Source organism: Odontesthes bonariensis, chromosome 17, assembly GCF_027942865.1.
Source record: "Odontesthes bonariensis isolate fOdoBon6 chromosome 17, fOdoBon6.hap1, whole genome shotgun sequence".
Lineage (NCBI taxonomy): Eukaryota > Metazoa > Chordata > Actinopteri > Atheriniformes > Atherinopsidae > Odontesthes > Odontesthes bonariensis.
This window is the reverse complement of record NC_134522.1, coordinates 27,486,606-27,504,757: the sequence shown is the minus strand read 5'-3', so window position 1 is coordinate 27,504,757 and position 18,152 is coordinate 27,486,606. Positions and strand designations below refer to the sequence as shown.

Below are 18,152 nucleotides of genomic sequence, written 5' to 3'. Positions count from 1 at the left end.
CAGAAATAAACTTGGCTTATGGTATCTATCGAGGTAGCCATGCTGCAAAAACACTCCAGAGGCTGAATTTTTGCTTTGCGTTTGGTCTGAATGCACCGTCAGGACAGAGGAAAAGGAAGGATTAGAAGAGGATTACAGTGAGTGAGATGTATGAAGGGCAAGAAGGCAAAAAACCCCAAAAAAACAGCAAAATCGCAAAACTAAAAATCAGAGTACAAATTTCTTTGTAGTGATGGAATGAGGGAGCACAGATGAACTAGGGAAGGAAGAAGAAGATGAGGGCTTTTCCTTTTAATTTTGAGTTTTTCCTCAGAGTCATCTTTTAAAAAGTCTTGTACCGTTTGAAAGTGACAGTGAAAAACGAAAAGCCTGAAATTATACAGTAACAGAGTACCATAAGGGACATTTTCCTTTTGCCTGTGGCTTGGTGACAGATGACAAGCAAAAAGGTCACAGGCAGTGCAAAACTAAACAGCCAACTTTATTTTCATTCCTCCCTCCTGTGGCTGTAAAAGTCAGAGTAAAACTTTGCTGTGAGTGGAAGATTATGTTTCAGTGAAATTGTTTGTGTGTGTGCGTGTGTGTGTGTGTGTGTGTGTGTGTGTGGTAGAGATGGTGGTGGTGATGGGGGAGCAAAGACTTACAAGCTGCGTAGGTACAGTTGGCCCCCAGGAAGAGAACAAGCAGGCATGGGGTGGTGGGAGGAAAACTGAGAGGGGCCTTAGAAAGCTGACCTGACAGCACAATTACAAGGCATCATAAAGCATGACATTATTTTCCAGGCCACGGTAGGAGAAAAGTCAGCCTGAGATGGGACACAAGTGAAGGGTCACATGGAGTGCAATCTAATAGTTTTCTCAAATGTCTATTCCAAAAACCTGAGGTGTCGCTGTTTCAAGTTGGGTTCAAATGTTAGCATGCGAGTATGACGGGACAATAATTCCCCCCGACAGCTCAGGGCTCACTCATGATATTTTCACACCATATCATAATCTGTGAATAGGGCTAATTTTGCTGCTCTTCATGGAAATCTGAAGCTGGAAATTTCCTATTTTTCCCTCTTTTGAAAGCAAAATCCTTGAACTGCAACTTTTCCCGTGACTAACTCAGTTATTTCTGCTCGGACAGTCTGAAGGTTCCGGCCAGGCCGTGATGCAGTACCCGAGAAGCCTCTGAGCAGTGCCCCCGGATCAGGACGTCTGGGATCCAGTTAAAGGCGTCAGTAAGTAATTCTGATTAAAAAAGGCGAAAATCTATTTGAATCTAAAAGTCATAATGCTGTCATAGGATTTGCCACAACAACTTAATCATAAATCACGTGCAACTTGCTGAAAAATGTTTACATTGTCAAAAGCTGATCTGGCATCCAACAAAATATATATATAAGAAATATAACTGAAGCCCAGGATTATCTTAAATGTGACTATTGTTAAAAAAAAGAAGAAAAGAAGAACCAACACAACCCACTTTGCAGAAATCTTTGCACATTAACAGTCATCTATAAATGTTCCAGTGAAAGCAATAAATGTTTGTTTATTGAAGCAGTTCCAGGTTGTCAGAGAAGGCACAGTGGTGTGGCGCTTCGATTCCAGTTCGAATCTCCGCAAGAGTGTTGCATGAGCTTTCCGAGTTCTCTGGCTTCCTCCCTCCAATTAAAAATCAAGCATACAAAGGTTTACCTGTTGAGCCTAAATTGACCCGAGAAGGGAGCCCGACTATGCACGGTTACATTCCTTTTTAATTTTTAATGATGTTAATGTATATAAAATGTTTAAGGGCATAATAAATGGTGCACATGCATTCCTAAAAGTTATGCTGTGTGCATTTCCTGCTGGGTCGGTAGCTGTTGATGAGAAAGCGATGCTTTCAGTGACAGAAATCTTAGTTTAATCTCCATCTTCAATTTCACACCAAACGGATAACACCTCTGTTTCATATTCAACCTTTATATGTTACGCTTATTTTATACAATAATAATAATAATAATAATAATTAAAAAACAAAAACAAAACAAAGTTTAATTTTCAGTTTCTAAAAATGTGCATCACTACTGATGCTCTTTCATGTAGACATTATGATCACTGTGATTGGAGACCCTTTTCACATTGGGATAGGCTCCAGCCTGCCGCAATGTAAAATCAGCCATTTCCATCAGTGTGTGTCATCACTGGTATCACCCAACATTTCTAACAGCATTACAGCCATCATCTTTAAGGCGTCAATGCTGTTAAATTGCTGAACATTTATTTTGGTGACTGTTAGAAGTTGTCTCCAAAGAGTTTGGATTTGACCAGGCCCATATGGGCTTAAAGCAACACCTGGACTCAAACAGTTTCCCCAGGGGTTCATTTCACTTTTCTGAAAACCAAAGCTTTTATCACCACAATGATTTGACACTATAGTTGCATTAAACACCATAAATGGGGCTTCAACAATGGCCTGTGAGTCTCAAAGCAGAAACACTGACAACACAATGAAGCTTTGTAAGAAACTACTGTGAACTGTTTGACCCAAAAGTACAAACCTTGCGTGTTAAGACTCGACATAAATCATCTAACAGCCGCCTTGGTGTCAGATTTTCCACAATTCTGTGGAGCGTCTCATCTTTCTGCTAAAAATCTTGACACACGCCCAGGTGTGCAGAGTTTCTCAGGAAACAACAATACCCTCAGAAAATTGCAACACGGTGCAGGTGTTAAATGATCCAGCAGTACCAGCGAAATGTCGGATCCGATCAAAAGCATCGCCATAATGGTTGATGGTGTCGGGTCACCAACGGTGATGTTGTTTGTCATGAAAAGTTCAGCCCGAGTTCAGTTTTACATGGAAATACTGTGGGAAAACAGCCCAGGGAATTTAAAGCCAATGTTCAACCCGAAAAGAAAAACGGGTGGATAAAATAATAAGCACATGCAATTATGATAAGCAACTAAATCACTAAACTGCAGCCAAGTCAGAAGTAGATCTGAAGTTGTCAAAAGTCAGCAACAGAGTCCAATCAACTGGGACCAGTTGAACTGGTCCAAATAAAATTGCAGCCCAAAATTGCAGTCAAAGACAACTGCACCCCAATCTAGAACATACGTCTCAGAGACTACAAGTGACAAAACCTCCAGAAATAATGCCATGAACAGTTTCTATTACAGTTATCTCCATTTAAAGTGCATAAAAGCAAAGACAAGCAGGTTGTTGCAAGCACATCACAGAACTTTCAGTTCAGTGTCTTCTTAGAGTTTTCCACCCAAGAATAGTGGGTGTTATTTTGATAACTGGGTGTTTTTCCATTCGACAGTGTGAGCACTTTAATTCTATGCTTGGTTGAAAGCCTTTAGGCAGATTTCTCCATGACGGTCACTTTCAGCCACAAATCATTTTCTTTGACAACCTTATCTTCAACCCATCTTCAAGTTCTTTGTTTGCATCGTGTCATTCATGACAGTCGTTGGAAGAAGATTGGAATTTTTCTTCAGTTTTCTTGAGTCTTGACAAGCGCCTGTAGATTAAACTGTGACCAAATGCATTTGGCCAACTGATTCTAAAAATAGTCCGGTGGTATCAGGCACCAACTGACACATCCAAGGTACTTGGAGTTCTGGACATTTGAGAGGTCAGTTACTATGAGGGGGTGTATTTAACAATGTTTGTGCAGGTGGTGACAGTCAAAATAACATCCATACGAACACCTGGACCTAAGGTTATAAACCTCAGAATAGCCTCGTCTATCACAGTGCTAACTCCAGCTTACCTTTTTCCCCAGCAGTGCATCCTGCTTAGGTTTCGTCCCCTCGTTTCAGCCACAGGGTACAGTCCAATAAGCACCTGAAACAGTTTGGACTTATTTCGGGAATGCAGACCAGGCTCTCACACCAGTTCTGCAGAGACCAAAAGGCCCATAACAAGGGACCCAAATATCCCATACTCCAAAAGCACCTCCAGCAGGATGCCACGAAGAACACTGTCATACTTATCTAAATCTATAAAGCACAAGACTGGTTGGGCAATCTAACTCACACCTTCCATTATCCTTGCAATGGTAAGGAAGAGGTCCAGTGATCCATGACCAAAACCGTACAGCTCCCCCTGGAGCTGATGTTCAGCTATCCGTCAGAGTCTCTTCTCCAGCAGTGCACCCTGGCACACACCCAGCCTGTAGTCTCACCTGGCGCTACAGTGGAACTCATCCATTTCTGTGTGCTTCATTACATTATGCAGGTTTTGGTCGTAAGTTGCAGCTGCACAGGCCAACTAACCAGATCTTCTTCTTATTTTTCCAATCAACTGTTGAGACCCAATCAATCTCTTCTTCCCCAATGGGGAATTTAAAATGAAAAAAAATAAAAAAATAAATAAAAAATAAATGCAAGCACACAGTTTCAACATGTTTGGAACACAAAGTCTGGCTTTTTTTTTTTTTTTTAAAGCTAATCCTGTTTCCACAGAATGCGTTTTTCTTTTTCAGTTCCCGAGACAAATTCCATTTGAGATAAAACCTGAATATAAAAAAAGCACTGATCCAGATATCAGTTTTGATGGCAGCCTATTATCATTGCACTGGACATAATAAATTCATCTTATATGCACCATTTCGGGCTGTAAACAAACATCAGTTTCACAATAAAAATCATTCCAAGGAGACAAGAAGATTTTTTTTCCAGTTAACATCTTTACTGTAGCAGCAAAGGTACACAATGTTATGCAGATGTAACATCATAACTTATAAGAGCAGTACAATCAGTCAAAAGGACCCAAGATGCCTCATTAAATACTGTTAAGTGAATACAGCAAAAAGGCCACAATCCTCTTCGCCTTCAAAGTATCACCCTTCCAACAAAATCATCAAAAATAGATCTAGTGTCTGACTGAGCTCCCTTATTCATTTGGAAAATATAATACTGCAGACAATGTATTTACATAACAAGTTTAAGGTCTCTGTGGCCTTCACATTACATTGTGTACAACAAACCCAAACCAGATGATACAACCTAATAAATTAGTGAGAGGAACTCCATCGCAAGTAATTAAGACGAGGCCAAAGTAAATGAAAAGTAAAAGAAAAAAACAAAACTAGCCATCATATTAATTGTACTCAACTTGATCTAGATGATGTTGAAGACATTATTATCATGTTATTTTACTGAACATAACAGCATGTGAGCACCAAAGGCATATATAAAATCTGATCTGAACTTAAAATAAAAACTAATTACAGATGCAGATGATTGATCTTACGCCACCTGCTTGTATTTAAGGATCTTACTGGAGAGAGACGATATAGCACTAAAACATCAGAAGGTGTCAGAAGCACTTGAGGAAGTCAAAGACTTTTTGGTCGTATGAATGCAAAGTGTACAATAAAGGATGGGTTTTAGCATTTTCCTCAGTTTCACTTTTGCTACATTACTTTCCCAGATTCTTTCAGAAAACCAGCCAGGGGAGTCACACAGGACTTGACAGTTAACACCGATTAATTTTTACAGGCCAAAATCAACTTTTAGCCTTAATTTAGCCTGACTTTTAAACCAAACCTGTGGAAATTGGAACCCCGATTGAGCGGTATCATCACCTCAGTCTGCCAGCGACCTGCACTGCACCATTCAGTTCCATATCTGCATCACTGTCATCATCCAAGCAGTGCGTCTGCACAGTTTAGTCCAGCCTGAACAGCAAACGGAACAAGGTGTGATATTCTGTAAACATTCATTCTGATTGAAATGGCAGCTCCCCTCTGTAGTGGCAGTCTTTTGTTTGTGCATGTGCGTGTGCGTGTGTGTGTGCGTGGGATTCAGAATAATCCAGACGAGTTGGGAATATCGATCCAAGATGGAGGGTGCTGCTAGAATCCATCGTCGTAATCTCCATCACTGCCATAATCTGGAGTGTGAGAGACACACACAGGGATTAGACACACAAACTGTATTCAAAGAAAAGGGAGTTTTCCTTCTAAGGTACGCTTACAAATGGTCAACAAAAACAGGTGATAACCACTCTTCCACTCACTTTCAGTACAGTCCTTGTACCTAGATAACTTAGTGAAGAAGCTATTTTAATTTATCTTTGTTACTAGATGCATCTGACACCTCAGTTGATCAATCTATTCTTTGCTTAAGCTTCAGAGATAGTCTCCATGGAAGGGTGGCTGTCAGGAAGCCATTCTTAAGAAAGGGAACGAGGGGGAAAAAGCTGAGGGATGTCTAATGACACATGAACTGGACTGAAAATCAGTGGCAACGGATTGATCTTATGAAGGGATAAATCCTCCCCAGGGCCTGAATTGTGCAAACTTTATTTTTGGAAACACAATTCTATTTAACATTAGTATATATAAATGTTGTCATTACTTTGTCCTGCAAGCTTGTTTTTGGTAGCCAACACTCTATAGTTCCACACGATGACATGTTACATAAAACATTAAATACGTTAAAATGATCACATTTTACCAACTAAATGGAAGTGATGTCTTCACACTGCCTCTCTTAACCTACATGTATAACTGATTTGATTATCTCAACGTTGAACATATTTGTGTCTCCTTCACACAAACTTCCATCTTGCTGCAGTTACAAAAAAAACATTAAATAAAAGAAATTTGAGGCAATTCTGTTCAAAAATGAGATGCTGAGGCGTCCTATGAGCAGAATTAAGCGAAGCTGTTGTATTTGACTTCACTTCATGTTTGTAAAGATGCTCTGTGTGCCGTTCGCACCCTGAGGCTGGGTCCCACATGTGACTGTGAGTGGAACTGCATGTACTTGATGCCACTGGAGAAAAGCAAATGCGCTCCGTCTCCACAATTTTCAAGAGGCCCATAGAAACCCTTGTTGTTTTGAGACTTCATGAGGAGTAACGACAGGTCAGACCTGTAAAACGTAAAAAATTCTCACTTCACCCTCTGTGCTCCAGGAAAAAGAGTGACTGTCCATCAACTAACTGGTTTCACCTCCAGTGTCAGCAGGCGTCCGTCCCGCTCAGCCCTCCCTGAGCCTCCAGCGGCCCCGGTGGTGCAGCACCGAGGCTGACCCTGACCTTCTGGCCTCTCTGAGGAGGGGGCAAAAGCCTAAACAAAGAGCTCCCCTACAGGAGTCAATTAAGTAGCTCAGGACTTTTTATTGTGGTGGAGTCAGGGACCTTAAACTTTAACAGCCAGAGACATGAAGTGCAGAAATTTAATCTTACAGAGGCCTCATTAAACCATACCAGGAGTCCGAGCAGAAAGAGAGCCAAGAGCAAGATTCATTAAAAAAGCCACTGTGTTTCACAGCCGAGGCACTCTGTGTCTGACTGAGGAGTCATTAAAATGAAATCAGGTTTACTAGTTCTGCTCCATCAGTCTGCCTGAACAGACAAAACAACGAGCCCATTATGAATTTGTTAATGAAAGGGGAATAAAAAAAAAAGAATCATTGATTAAACTTTATGGTTTTTAACTGTAAAAATCCAACAGAGGGAAAAAAAAAAAAAAAAAAAAAAAAAGAATTAGCTTATGTTGCTGTGAGCAAACGTTAATGTGATGTATTCCAAATATTTAACATTTTAAGCTCCTCCAGTGAGAGAAATGGCTGCTTGCACTGCGAAAACTGCACTTCTGAGTGTAATGATTCACTTCGGTCCACACAGTCTTCCCATTAACTTTTTTTGCAATTTCTAAACTTTAACTTAAATTTATAGACTTTATGTGCTATGATGCCAGTTAATGACCTTCCTCATTTTATGAGATCTTACGAAGTGAAACTCATTTACTGCACTGAGAGACAAAATTTGATTCAAGAACAAACATGCTCATGATCTAGGAAATTTGCCCTTAAATTTGTCATGGCAGATATTACCTCTACTACTCACAGTGAAGCCTACTTAATACACAATAAAAACAAGAGAAAAAACTATTTTATTTACCTTTGTTTATCTACTCATTTAATTTTGTTTATCTACTTTAGAAAAGTAGAGGATAAACATCCGATTCGCCAAAAATTCAGGTAGGTTGAACAAACGAACTGACCGTTGCTCCCCATGAGCGCCATGGCACTGACACAAGGCTCGTCCTCCTCCTCCTCTTCCTCATCCGCAGCTCCATCATCGTAGACCACCGGCCCGCTCTCCACCACCACTCCACTGGTGGGGGCTGCAACGGGCACCGGCAGTGGGTCGGATGTGGAGCTCTGGGCAAACAGAAAATATATTGTTTTTTTTTTCCAGTGTTTTTATACATAGGATATGATATTAAATGGAAAAGAATAAACAGTTTTATTGCAATTGTTGTGTGATGTGAAGGGCGTGTGGAGGGTGTGCAGTGTGCCGAGGAGACATTCCATTTGTCACAGCTCTACACACAGGACTGGATATGGCATCAGAGCGTGATTACAACCATTACCATCTACAGCAGATTACTTTATTACCTCATTTTAGATTCTACTTTCTTCACAATCTATTGTGTATGGTATCACATAAAGGGCCCAAAAAAAGGAATCAGAGCCTTGGGGGGGATCAATCCCCTTCATAGTTCAGAAAGCCCCTGTAAAATTAAAAAGCTGTGTGAGCATAAGGTGAAAATATATAATTAGAAGGCCTTTTTTTTTTGTCTTTGTCACAGTCTTAGTTAAGCTGTCAGACGTTCAACACATGAAAGTGACAGATTTCCCTGGAGGCCAACTGCAGGCGATTCCATGACCAGCAGAGTCGCTCTGGTTTCATGCTGGGGGAGAGCGCAATGTGTTTGATCACAGGTGGAGCTCTCTGAAACAGGAGGAAATGTGGGCGGTATGAAAAAAAATAAACAACCAGTACGAGAAAAATATTTTGAAAAATAGCAGAGGATGGAAGGGATGGACTGTTTCCCAGAACTGAAATCCCGATAAATAATTAAAAAAAAGATTCCATTTCATAATTATTACCCTCATAACAAAGATTCTCAGTTCCAAAAATGCTGGGGGAAAAAAACCCGAATGCAATGCGGTAAGAATCTAATGACCTTATTCACAATATAACAGATCTTTAGACATTACATTAGACCTGCATCTCTGGTGGTAAGGGGCTGCATTAACATGTAGAAAGGAACCATCGATGCTGAAAGGTTTATAAAAGGTTTTAGAGCAACAGTTGCCCACTTTTTCTATGTGAAATATGAGGCTGTGTTCATTTTTATAGGACCAAAAGCACAATAAAGTACAAAATACATTTAACCCTAGTTTTTTTTTATTATTATTTCTATTTTCAAAATATCAAACCAACAGTACAAGACGCATGTGTAAGGCCCATTTTTAGATGGTACTTAGATTTTTCAGGAACAATTCAGTGTGTTGGACTGGATCTGCTTGTTGGATTTGTTTAGATTCTGAAAAACATTTCTGTTTTTCACAATGTTATTTTTACAAACAGAAATGTGATGAACTTTTAAAATGTTTAATGGAGTCAAAAAGAAAAGCATCAGAAGCTCACAGAAATAAAGATGTATAGCAAGGAAAGGGTGGTTCAGATGCCTGTTCGAGACTGATGAGCAACAGTTGGACGACGGTAGGCTTGGAATCAAAGAATCAAGCTTCGTTTGTTTGGACGTCTTCCGTCAGAGCTGCGTTCGTCTTTTGGATGAAGCGCACCAAAGGTCGTCTCTAAGTGAACCAGCACACACCTGCTCAGGGGGGACACGCGACAGCATTTCCACTTCACGCTAACACAGCGATTGGTAAAAGTTTCTTCCAATTGTGAAACACACTCAAGTTGTCTTTTTTTTTTTCATTGCTGTATGAACTAGGAAAGTTTTATTTCCATCCAGAACTATTAGGTCAGCTACATCAGATTGAGAATGGAAGTTTACCGGTGTTTGGTTCTTCAGCTTTAACTAACCAGCTGTGGTGCGTATGGCAGAACAACACCGCTAATCCAGACTGAATTCTTCACTCTGGGTTTTATTCATTTTGTTTAATCTTGAAACGTACAGATGATCTATAATCCATCTTAAAAGAGAATGTATGCATGGTGTGGAAGAGTATTTTCCCCCTTCTCCCTGAGCTCCCTTTAGCTATAACCCCCCCCCCCCCCAAACTAATAAAATATCTGAAATGAGGTCTTTCACTCCCGTTTTAATCACAAATGCTGCAGAGTGCAGAATTTTCAGCTTTGGAATAAAAAGAAACTTGCTTCTTTCAGAGGAAACCCATCATCCTCAGTTTTCACTACAGTGACTTAAATGAAACCTATGTGTTATCGCTCCTTTCAGCCAAGGCTAATTATAAAGCTGAAGGAGAGGCAGGTGGAGGGTCCACGGTGTGAGGGGGAGATATTTCTGTTCTCCGCAGCTCCGTCTGTTTGAGTCCCTGCCGGGAACGTTATGGTTCCTGCTTATGTCTTCTCGCCATCTTTCCCAAAACGCCTTTAATTTCCTTTTCCATTTTTTATTTCACGTTTCCTCTATCTTGGTCCTTTTTCTTTCTGAACTCGCCACATCCTTTCTGACATTGTTCTTTTCCTTCTTCCCTTTATTGACTGATTCTCATATTGGCTCATGCTCTCAGTTCTTCCTCCACTGTTAATCCTCAGATTAGGTTAACACCCAGGAACGGCGTATTTTAATAAAATCCAAATATCAAAACCAGAAAAAATATCCACAGAACTTTTTCTTCCATGTTGCTGCTTTTCGTTTGTCCTATTTTATTTTATTTTAAATAAATTTAAAATAAATAATTACAAAGAAAGAGAACAGGGAGTATTCTTCCTCCTATTCACACATAAATAATGTTGCACTGCAGGTATCGTGTTGGATTTTAGAAGCAGACACTCAAACTGAGGAGTATTTTTGCTTTTGGGTGACTTAATTCCTTTAACAAGAGAACTGCTTGTTATGAGCAGGAGTGCAGTCACAGGAAACAAACGCTCACAGAGGGATTCATGAGTGTGACACCTGATAGCCTGCAGTTTCTCACGCACTGAACATTTGGGGGAACAGAATGAACACAGTTAACCACAGTCAGAACCAATGCTTGGATTCCATTTTGTCTTCATATATTTTCTACAGCAAGACAACAAAAAAAAGGATCAAATACAGCCAGCTATGATCCAAGTGTCATTAAATCATGAGTATTTAACATTCAAACAACCAATACACATTGTGACAGAACTAATAACCCATCAGCAGTTGGACTGCCAAGTCTTTACTGAATACAGCATGCTAATCTCTGTCCTAACGAGTTCGCCACCATCTCACGAGGTCAGGATGAGTAAACTGGATTGAAAGTGCAGGTTGAAGGGGAATCCCTCCCAATGAATAAGAGTTTCCAGAGTCTGGTAATTGACAGTCTGTGCTTCTCATGAAGGGTTGGTAGATGACAACCATGCCTCTTGTAACAAGAAATTTGTGACAGCACATCTCAAATGCAAAAGTCCCACTGAATGTTCCACAGCACTTCTGTCTGTGGACGGATGAGACTAGAAATTGTTTGGCAAAAAATAAACCAAAAACCTTATCCAACTGTGAAGCATGGGGGAGAGGGAATCGTGGTTTAGGGCTGGATGCTTCACAAACATCCTGGTCATTGTAACTGACCAAACTTTGACCAACAATTCAACCACTTTTTTTTGGCCACATCAGTGCTCCGTTTTGGACAACTGCAGCTCTCAAAAATATTAGCTCCTTAGAAGGTACAAATATTTTCATTGGAAGGTTTATGAGAACAACTTTCATTTGTACTTTAATGTTTCATTCTTTTCATAAGAAGTTACAAGTCATAAAAGCAGGTAGAAAACGATGCGATTTCAATTTCATAAGCAGGACTGCACATTACGTCAGTGCACAGGTGAGCTTGAATGCGCACACAAAATAACTTACTCAGTTGTTGAAAATTCAACTTTTAACAAAAAAGAGGTGAATGAGGAGGTCACAGTGTTTCCCCAGGATGAGCTGAAAACAGTGTGGTTTACTGCTGACCTGACAGATTCTGTGGAACCCGACTTCAAATATATTCGGACACAACTTGCGAAGACAATTGCTTGCACATAAATCGACTACTTAAAGCCCTTCTCCTGTTGACCTGGTGACCTTTTTCAGATTCAGATCAAAATCTCCACATCTCGGACTTCGCCGCCCGCTGCCTTTTCCAGCTTGAATCTAAAGCGAAGCGTGGTTTGTAGGAATAGTTGAATATGAGGGGAGGCTGTGCCAGTTCAAACTGGCAGAAGTCTAAGTCTCTGGTGTTGTAAAGTGACCTCTTCCTGCCCTTGGCTCAGTTGAAAAAAAATTCTACTGACTAATTGCTGATGAAGAAAGAGATAGTGAAGAAAATCTGATTTTTTTTTTGGCGAGGAACAAATAGACCTTGGCAAGCAACACCCAAAACACACACATCTCTTAACTCTAGCTGCAATCATGCAGTAACATTACATAACATGAGATGCAAGCTAGGAGAGGCCTGCGCCAATGGTGAAGACACTTTGTTTCCAGTTCCCAGGGGGAGGTGTGCGGGGGTTGCTAAGTAACAAGCCTTGTTGACCTGGCCCCTTGTGGCAATGTTTTTTTCCTGGTTGACAGAGCCTGAGCTCATCCATTCAGAGCTGCCAAGAGCACATGATCGAGAGGGGACAAAGGCGAAGAGAGGAAGAGGAGGAGCAGGGGAGGTGAGAGATGAAGGGAGGGGAAGGAATGTGGAGCAATGAGGGGAAATATACAAAAAAAGAAGAGTGACAGGAAAAGAGGGGCCAGCAGCAGAATAAAGCACTAATGGAACGAAATGGGGAAAGAACGTAAGGGAAAATCTAGAGGACTCCAGGGAATGAAAAAAAAAAAGTTTGATCAAAAACCAAACATGCAAAGAGCGATACCGTACGGCAAACACTGTATTTTGCTTTTTTGGTTCTTGCTATATAAGGATTTAGAACTAAATGTTTAGTTATGACCCATGCATGATTGCATTTTATTTACCATGCACTCATTAGATTGTGAACAAACACATTCAATTCCCCCCCCCCCCCCCCCTTTTAAGGCTGGTGACAATCAGCCATCATTGGATGCAGTCCAGTTGTGTCTCGGGATTACCATGACCTGGATGACCGAGAATCTACAGCAACATATTGCCTTGCACTATGGGAAGAACACCCTTGCGATCGGAGAGAAGTATGAGAGGATGTCAAGGAAGCTTGCAGGCTACAGAAACCACCTCCGTCTCAATCATTCCAAGCATACGGCTCAGCTCTAGGGCCATAGAGCAGAAAGGATAGTACTGAAGGCTTGAAACCAAGTGCCAAGTAAGAGAATGAGACAGGCAAATTTTACATTTGATGTACTTACACACTGGATGGATCAGACCCACCAGGAACTGTCAGCACTTATACCCAATATGATCACAGAGAAGGTTGCCAGTTTCACAGAAAATGCAAAGCTATCACAATACAAGAAGAGCAGGTAATGGATGAAACTCTTCAGCTGAGAGCAAACACTTCTCTGAGAACATCTGAATCTATTAGACAAAAAGTAGTACACTACACAAATGGACATCCACGACCAGAGGGAGAAAAACATCCTTCAGCCGCTTTAACAAGAAAGTCACAGATTCCCAACAAAAACTGGAAAAGGAGAAAGTACCTGAACATCCCTTTTCCTGCAACGTTTACCCTGGAGAAGTCCACTTTTGGATTTCCAAAGATACCACAAAGAAGTAGCTCGAATCAGTTCAGTCACCCACAACACCGCAAAACACCTTGCCACCGATTTAGCTGCTGTGCGCCGACACTGCAGCCTAGACGTGCAAGTTCAAATCCCGCTATTACCTCTCCCTACACCTCTATCCATGGCTGAAGTGCCCTTGAGCAAGGCACCTAACCCCACATTGCTCCAGGGGCTGTAACCAATACCCTGTATCTAAATAGCTGTAAGTCGCTTTGGATTAAAAGCGTCAGCTAAGTGTAAGGTAATGTAAAGGTAATGTAATGTAGACTCTCCTCCCCAGGTGGCTTCACAGCTACTCAAAGCTTTCGTTTTTGTGTAGCCTCAGGCTACGGATACACGAAAACGAAACGAGGTTTTTTTTTTTAAAACGGGTACGAAAATTCTTGCGACCACACGGAAACGCGCTGCTGTAAAGACTCAGGTCCAGAAAACGGATGAAAACGGATGAAAACGATGCAGTACACACGCCACGCTGTGAGACAATAGAGAAGTGTTAAAATTGGCTCACAGCGTCAACGTTTGACTGACGCAAAAACGTTTTAGCTGTAACAATGGAAATGAAACGAGGCCGTTTTCAAATCTTCCCACTCTGGAACCCTTTCTCAAAAACTATCGTTTTGGGGTAGTGGGAACGCCGGCTCCGTGTGGCCGCGACAGCGAAACGATAAGAAAAAGTATTGTTTACAGTGAAAAACATTTTCGTGTAGCCGCAGCCTGAATCGTTTTAACCTGGTTAAAACTAAAGAAGCCTTTTTGGTGAGAAGTGAAATAACGTCAAGAACCAAGAAGAGGAGTCCAGTTGCCTATATTCAAGCTATTAGGATTGCATTGAGCTGGAAGACTGAAGGTCTACACAAACAAACTATCAAAATCTCTGTTTTCAGTCTCAGTGAAAATCCATCGGTTTGTTTAACTTTGATTTTCTGGTTTCATTTATTCAACTGTCATTCAGCTCAGTTGCTGTTCAAACAAAAAGGTCAGTCAGAGGCACCGATTGCTGCTGCAAAACCTTTAGAACGTGTCATTTCTGTATTGGGGGACACAACAGACTTCAGGAAGTGAGTGAGCAGCTCATCTCTTCTGCAGTACAGAAGAGTGTTTCCAGCCTGAGTCTGGAAGTGTTCCAAAAAGTCGGTCACCTGACTGAATGACCGCTAATTCCTGCCGCATCATTATGCACACAGGGAGGATGAGAAAGAGATGGAAGGAGAGAAATAAGTCGTAAAAGGAAGGACAACACAATAGTTGAAAACAGCAGCACAGAGCTAAAACTAGCACTTTGAAAGTTCTGCAATGCTCCATGAGATGGAAACCTTAAAAATCCCAATCAGTATCAAAGCAGGAGAAAATGTTTCATTCCTAACTGGAAAGCTCTGATGTTACAATGGCCAGAATGAGGACATCTGCAAATTAACAAGCACAGCCAAAAAGTCTAACTGTGTTTAATAAAGCAGAGAAGACATGCATTTTAGAAGTAATCTGGCTCTTTCTGGATTAATCATTAAAAACAGCGAATGGCCCAGAAAGATATCACTGCAAAATAGTTAAAAAATCCAGCAACCTTAAAACGGCTGTTTAAGATGCGTTTATGTTCAAGTTTAAGGTTGATTTATTTTAAGACCCCGTCAAGAGATTTTTTCTTTTTTTGGGGAAGGGAATGCCCCCGAGTGAAGGAGAAGTAATAAGGGAAGGGCAAACAAAGACAAAGTGAGGTTCACCTCTCACACGGCCTGAGTGCAGATTTATACATCCCCATCCGCTCTGCGGGAGATCAGAGCAATCAGCCTTCTATGGCCAAGCGGCAAAGCCTGACTGGGAGCTGCAGCCTGTCTTTAACTGCCACAGTCACAGCTTCATTACACTGTAGCTCTCTTATTAACCAATTCCGTGAAAAGGAGGGGGAAAAGACATGAACATATCCTAAGAAGTACTGTATTGTGTTTGTACTTTAAGCTTATTTATCTCAGTCCTCTCTGCAAAAGTTCTGTCCTGCGTTCCATGTTATGTTCAATCAAATGAAGCTTTTTAAGACCTTTTTAATGCAACAGTTTAACAGTGAGAGCCAGTGGGAAAAGTAAGAGCCATAGTTTTGCTTGCATCTAGAAACTTCAGGAGTAGATCAACCAATCAAATCTGACTGATGAGCTTCTCATAGACTGAGGCTGACTGATGTGTTCTGTGCATCCACAACTCACTACTGCAGCAGTCTTACCTGCAGTTTAACATCGCCCAGCAACTTGTTCTAATGGGTCTGTGGCAGCCAGGAGAAAATGTTCAAAGCTTTAGTAAATTCAGTTTAAGACTTTCCGCAGCTCACAAGACGTCCCGGGGCCACATTTCCATTGTTCACAAGTAAAACAAATAATGAGCCACACAAGGCAACATTGAAAACGGAAAATTGAAAACTCCTCTAGCTTTATTCTCATGTAAAAAAAGAAGAATCTATTCTTGGGTTTTAGGACATTGATATATAAAATTCCTTTTTAAAAAGGTAATCATGCAGGGTATCTGCACATTTTTTATCAACAAATTTAATGACTTTTAAGACCTTTTTAAGACCTCTAAGAATAAAAATTAAGACCATTACCACGGCAAAAATATATATAAAAACTACACTCTAGGCTGTTCGGTGTTGAAAAAAAGTCCAGTGTGAAATGTGTGCTTCAGTGATACTGAATCAGTGTGTCAACATGATCGCATAAGATTTGAACGCACAAGGGAACACCACACACTACAGGACAATCGTGCCCAATTGTCACACCTCTGCGAAGGAGTGGGTTTTTGCTGCCATTTGTCTGTCTGTTTGTCTGAGGCTCTGAGCAAAATAAATCTATAATTGAACCTAATTTTCGAGTTATGTCTACTGTGGTTTTACAACTAGCAAAACAATTTTACTACCCAAGTTAACTTAAACCAGAACTTTGGACAACTCACGTGAAGCACAGACTATGGACAGTGACTTTGCATTGCATAAACCACACAACAAAATTTAATTTCCTTCGGGATTAATAAAGTATCTCCAATCTAATCAAATAAATAAAAACGAGCACAGACCGCTCATACAGTCAATGGCACGTACCCATAGAAAAAAATACACACTCACACACACATCACACAACCTGACTATCAGTAACCTACACAAACCCAGACACATAATGGCTCGGCGGCCAGCAATCGGATAAACCAATGAAGTGAATCAATCCTGTGAAAGAATGAAAACAAGTGAATGAAACCTGCACTCACCCATTATGAAGTAAACTCTGCCAGCCCCATAATCTTCCCCCTGCTCAGCTAACTCCTTGACGTCGGGTATGGTTGGTAACGTTACTGCGGCCAGCATTAGCAACTAGGCTGCTAGACTTGCTAAATCGGTAAGCATTAGGCTACTGAAGAAAGCTAGTCTTTTTAGCTACGTTATATTATCATCTTTCTTCTCGGCTATAAGTTAACCTTTGTTTACGGCCACTGGCCCTAACCTGACGCGCTAGCTGTCAAATCACCGGAAGTTTTCACCGGAAGTACTGGCGCACACACAAAACGTCAGCGGTCGCCATTATTGTGCACAGAGCGATAGAAAATCGTCTCTCCAGACATATCTTTCTTTCATTTCGCCCAGATGAAATTTAATGCCACTCTTCGAAAATCGGCTAAATTTAAGACATTTTAAGACCCTAAAAAAAGTATTTTTTATTTAAGACTTTTTAATACTTTTTAAGGATCCGCGGAGACCCTGTCATGTGAAAAAATACCCAACAAGTCAAGATACTTCCTCACTTAATCTAAAAATATCCAGAGCATCTGCTTGTTCAGTCTAAATAAGGCCCACAATCCTCAACAAAATGATACAATAACCCTTTAACAACTTGATCAACACACTTCATTTGATTTTAGAAGGTTTTTAGAAGGGTTTTAGAAGCACGTACCCTTGTTTTCTGACCTGCTTCCTGTTGGTTTGTTAGCACAAACTACACAGTTAAATATGCTGCAGATCCATCTTTTAACAGGAACAAATAGTGTGATGATACATCTGTAAAACAAATGTTGCCCTAATTCTGCTGACTTCCTGTTGATAGATTTTAAGATTTACAAGCTTTTTTTTTTTTTTTTTTTTATTTTAAATAGCCTGGCTCCACCATATCTAGAGGAACGTTTACACCATCATACTGCAGCTGAATTGCCGTGGGTGACTAATTTCTCTCTCTGTCTCTCTCTCGTCGATTTTCTAAGATTCAAACACAAAAATAAAGGCGATCACACCTCTGCAGTGGCTGCTCCTAACCTACTTGTTCATATAAGAACTGGTCAAACCTTAGAAATAAAGATTTCCCCTCTTTTCACTGGCATTCACTTTAAGTTGAACTCTATACCTCGATTCCGTCCATTGTGTTTTAACTGAAATCATATTTCAATACTATTAGCCTCTTTTGTTTTCTTATTGATTTTGCCCACAGGGGATTATTGTGTTTGGATGGAATGTTTCATTGCTCTTGGTTTGTTGCACTTCTGA

General features: G+C 40.7%; 1 protein-coding gene across 1 annotated transcript in view; it reads right to left on the bottom strand.

The window, feature by feature from the left end:
- Window positions 1-4,655: 4,655 nt before the first annotated feature.
- Window positions 4,656-18,152, bottom strand: part of brf1a (BRF1 general transcription factor IIIB subunit a) — a 121,090-nt gene continuing 107,593 nt past the window's right edge. Inside the window, exons 18-19 of the mRNA XM_075447706.1 lie at window positions 7,994-8,153; window positions 4,656-5,871 (exon numbers count right to left, since the gene is read on the bottom strand). Coding sequence (XP_075303821.1) covers window positions 5,834-5,871; window positions 7,994-8,153 — 198 coding nt within the window. The 3' untranslated portion in view covers window positions 4,656-5,833. The remainder of the gene's footprint in view (window positions 5,872-7,993; window positions 8,154-18,152) is intronic.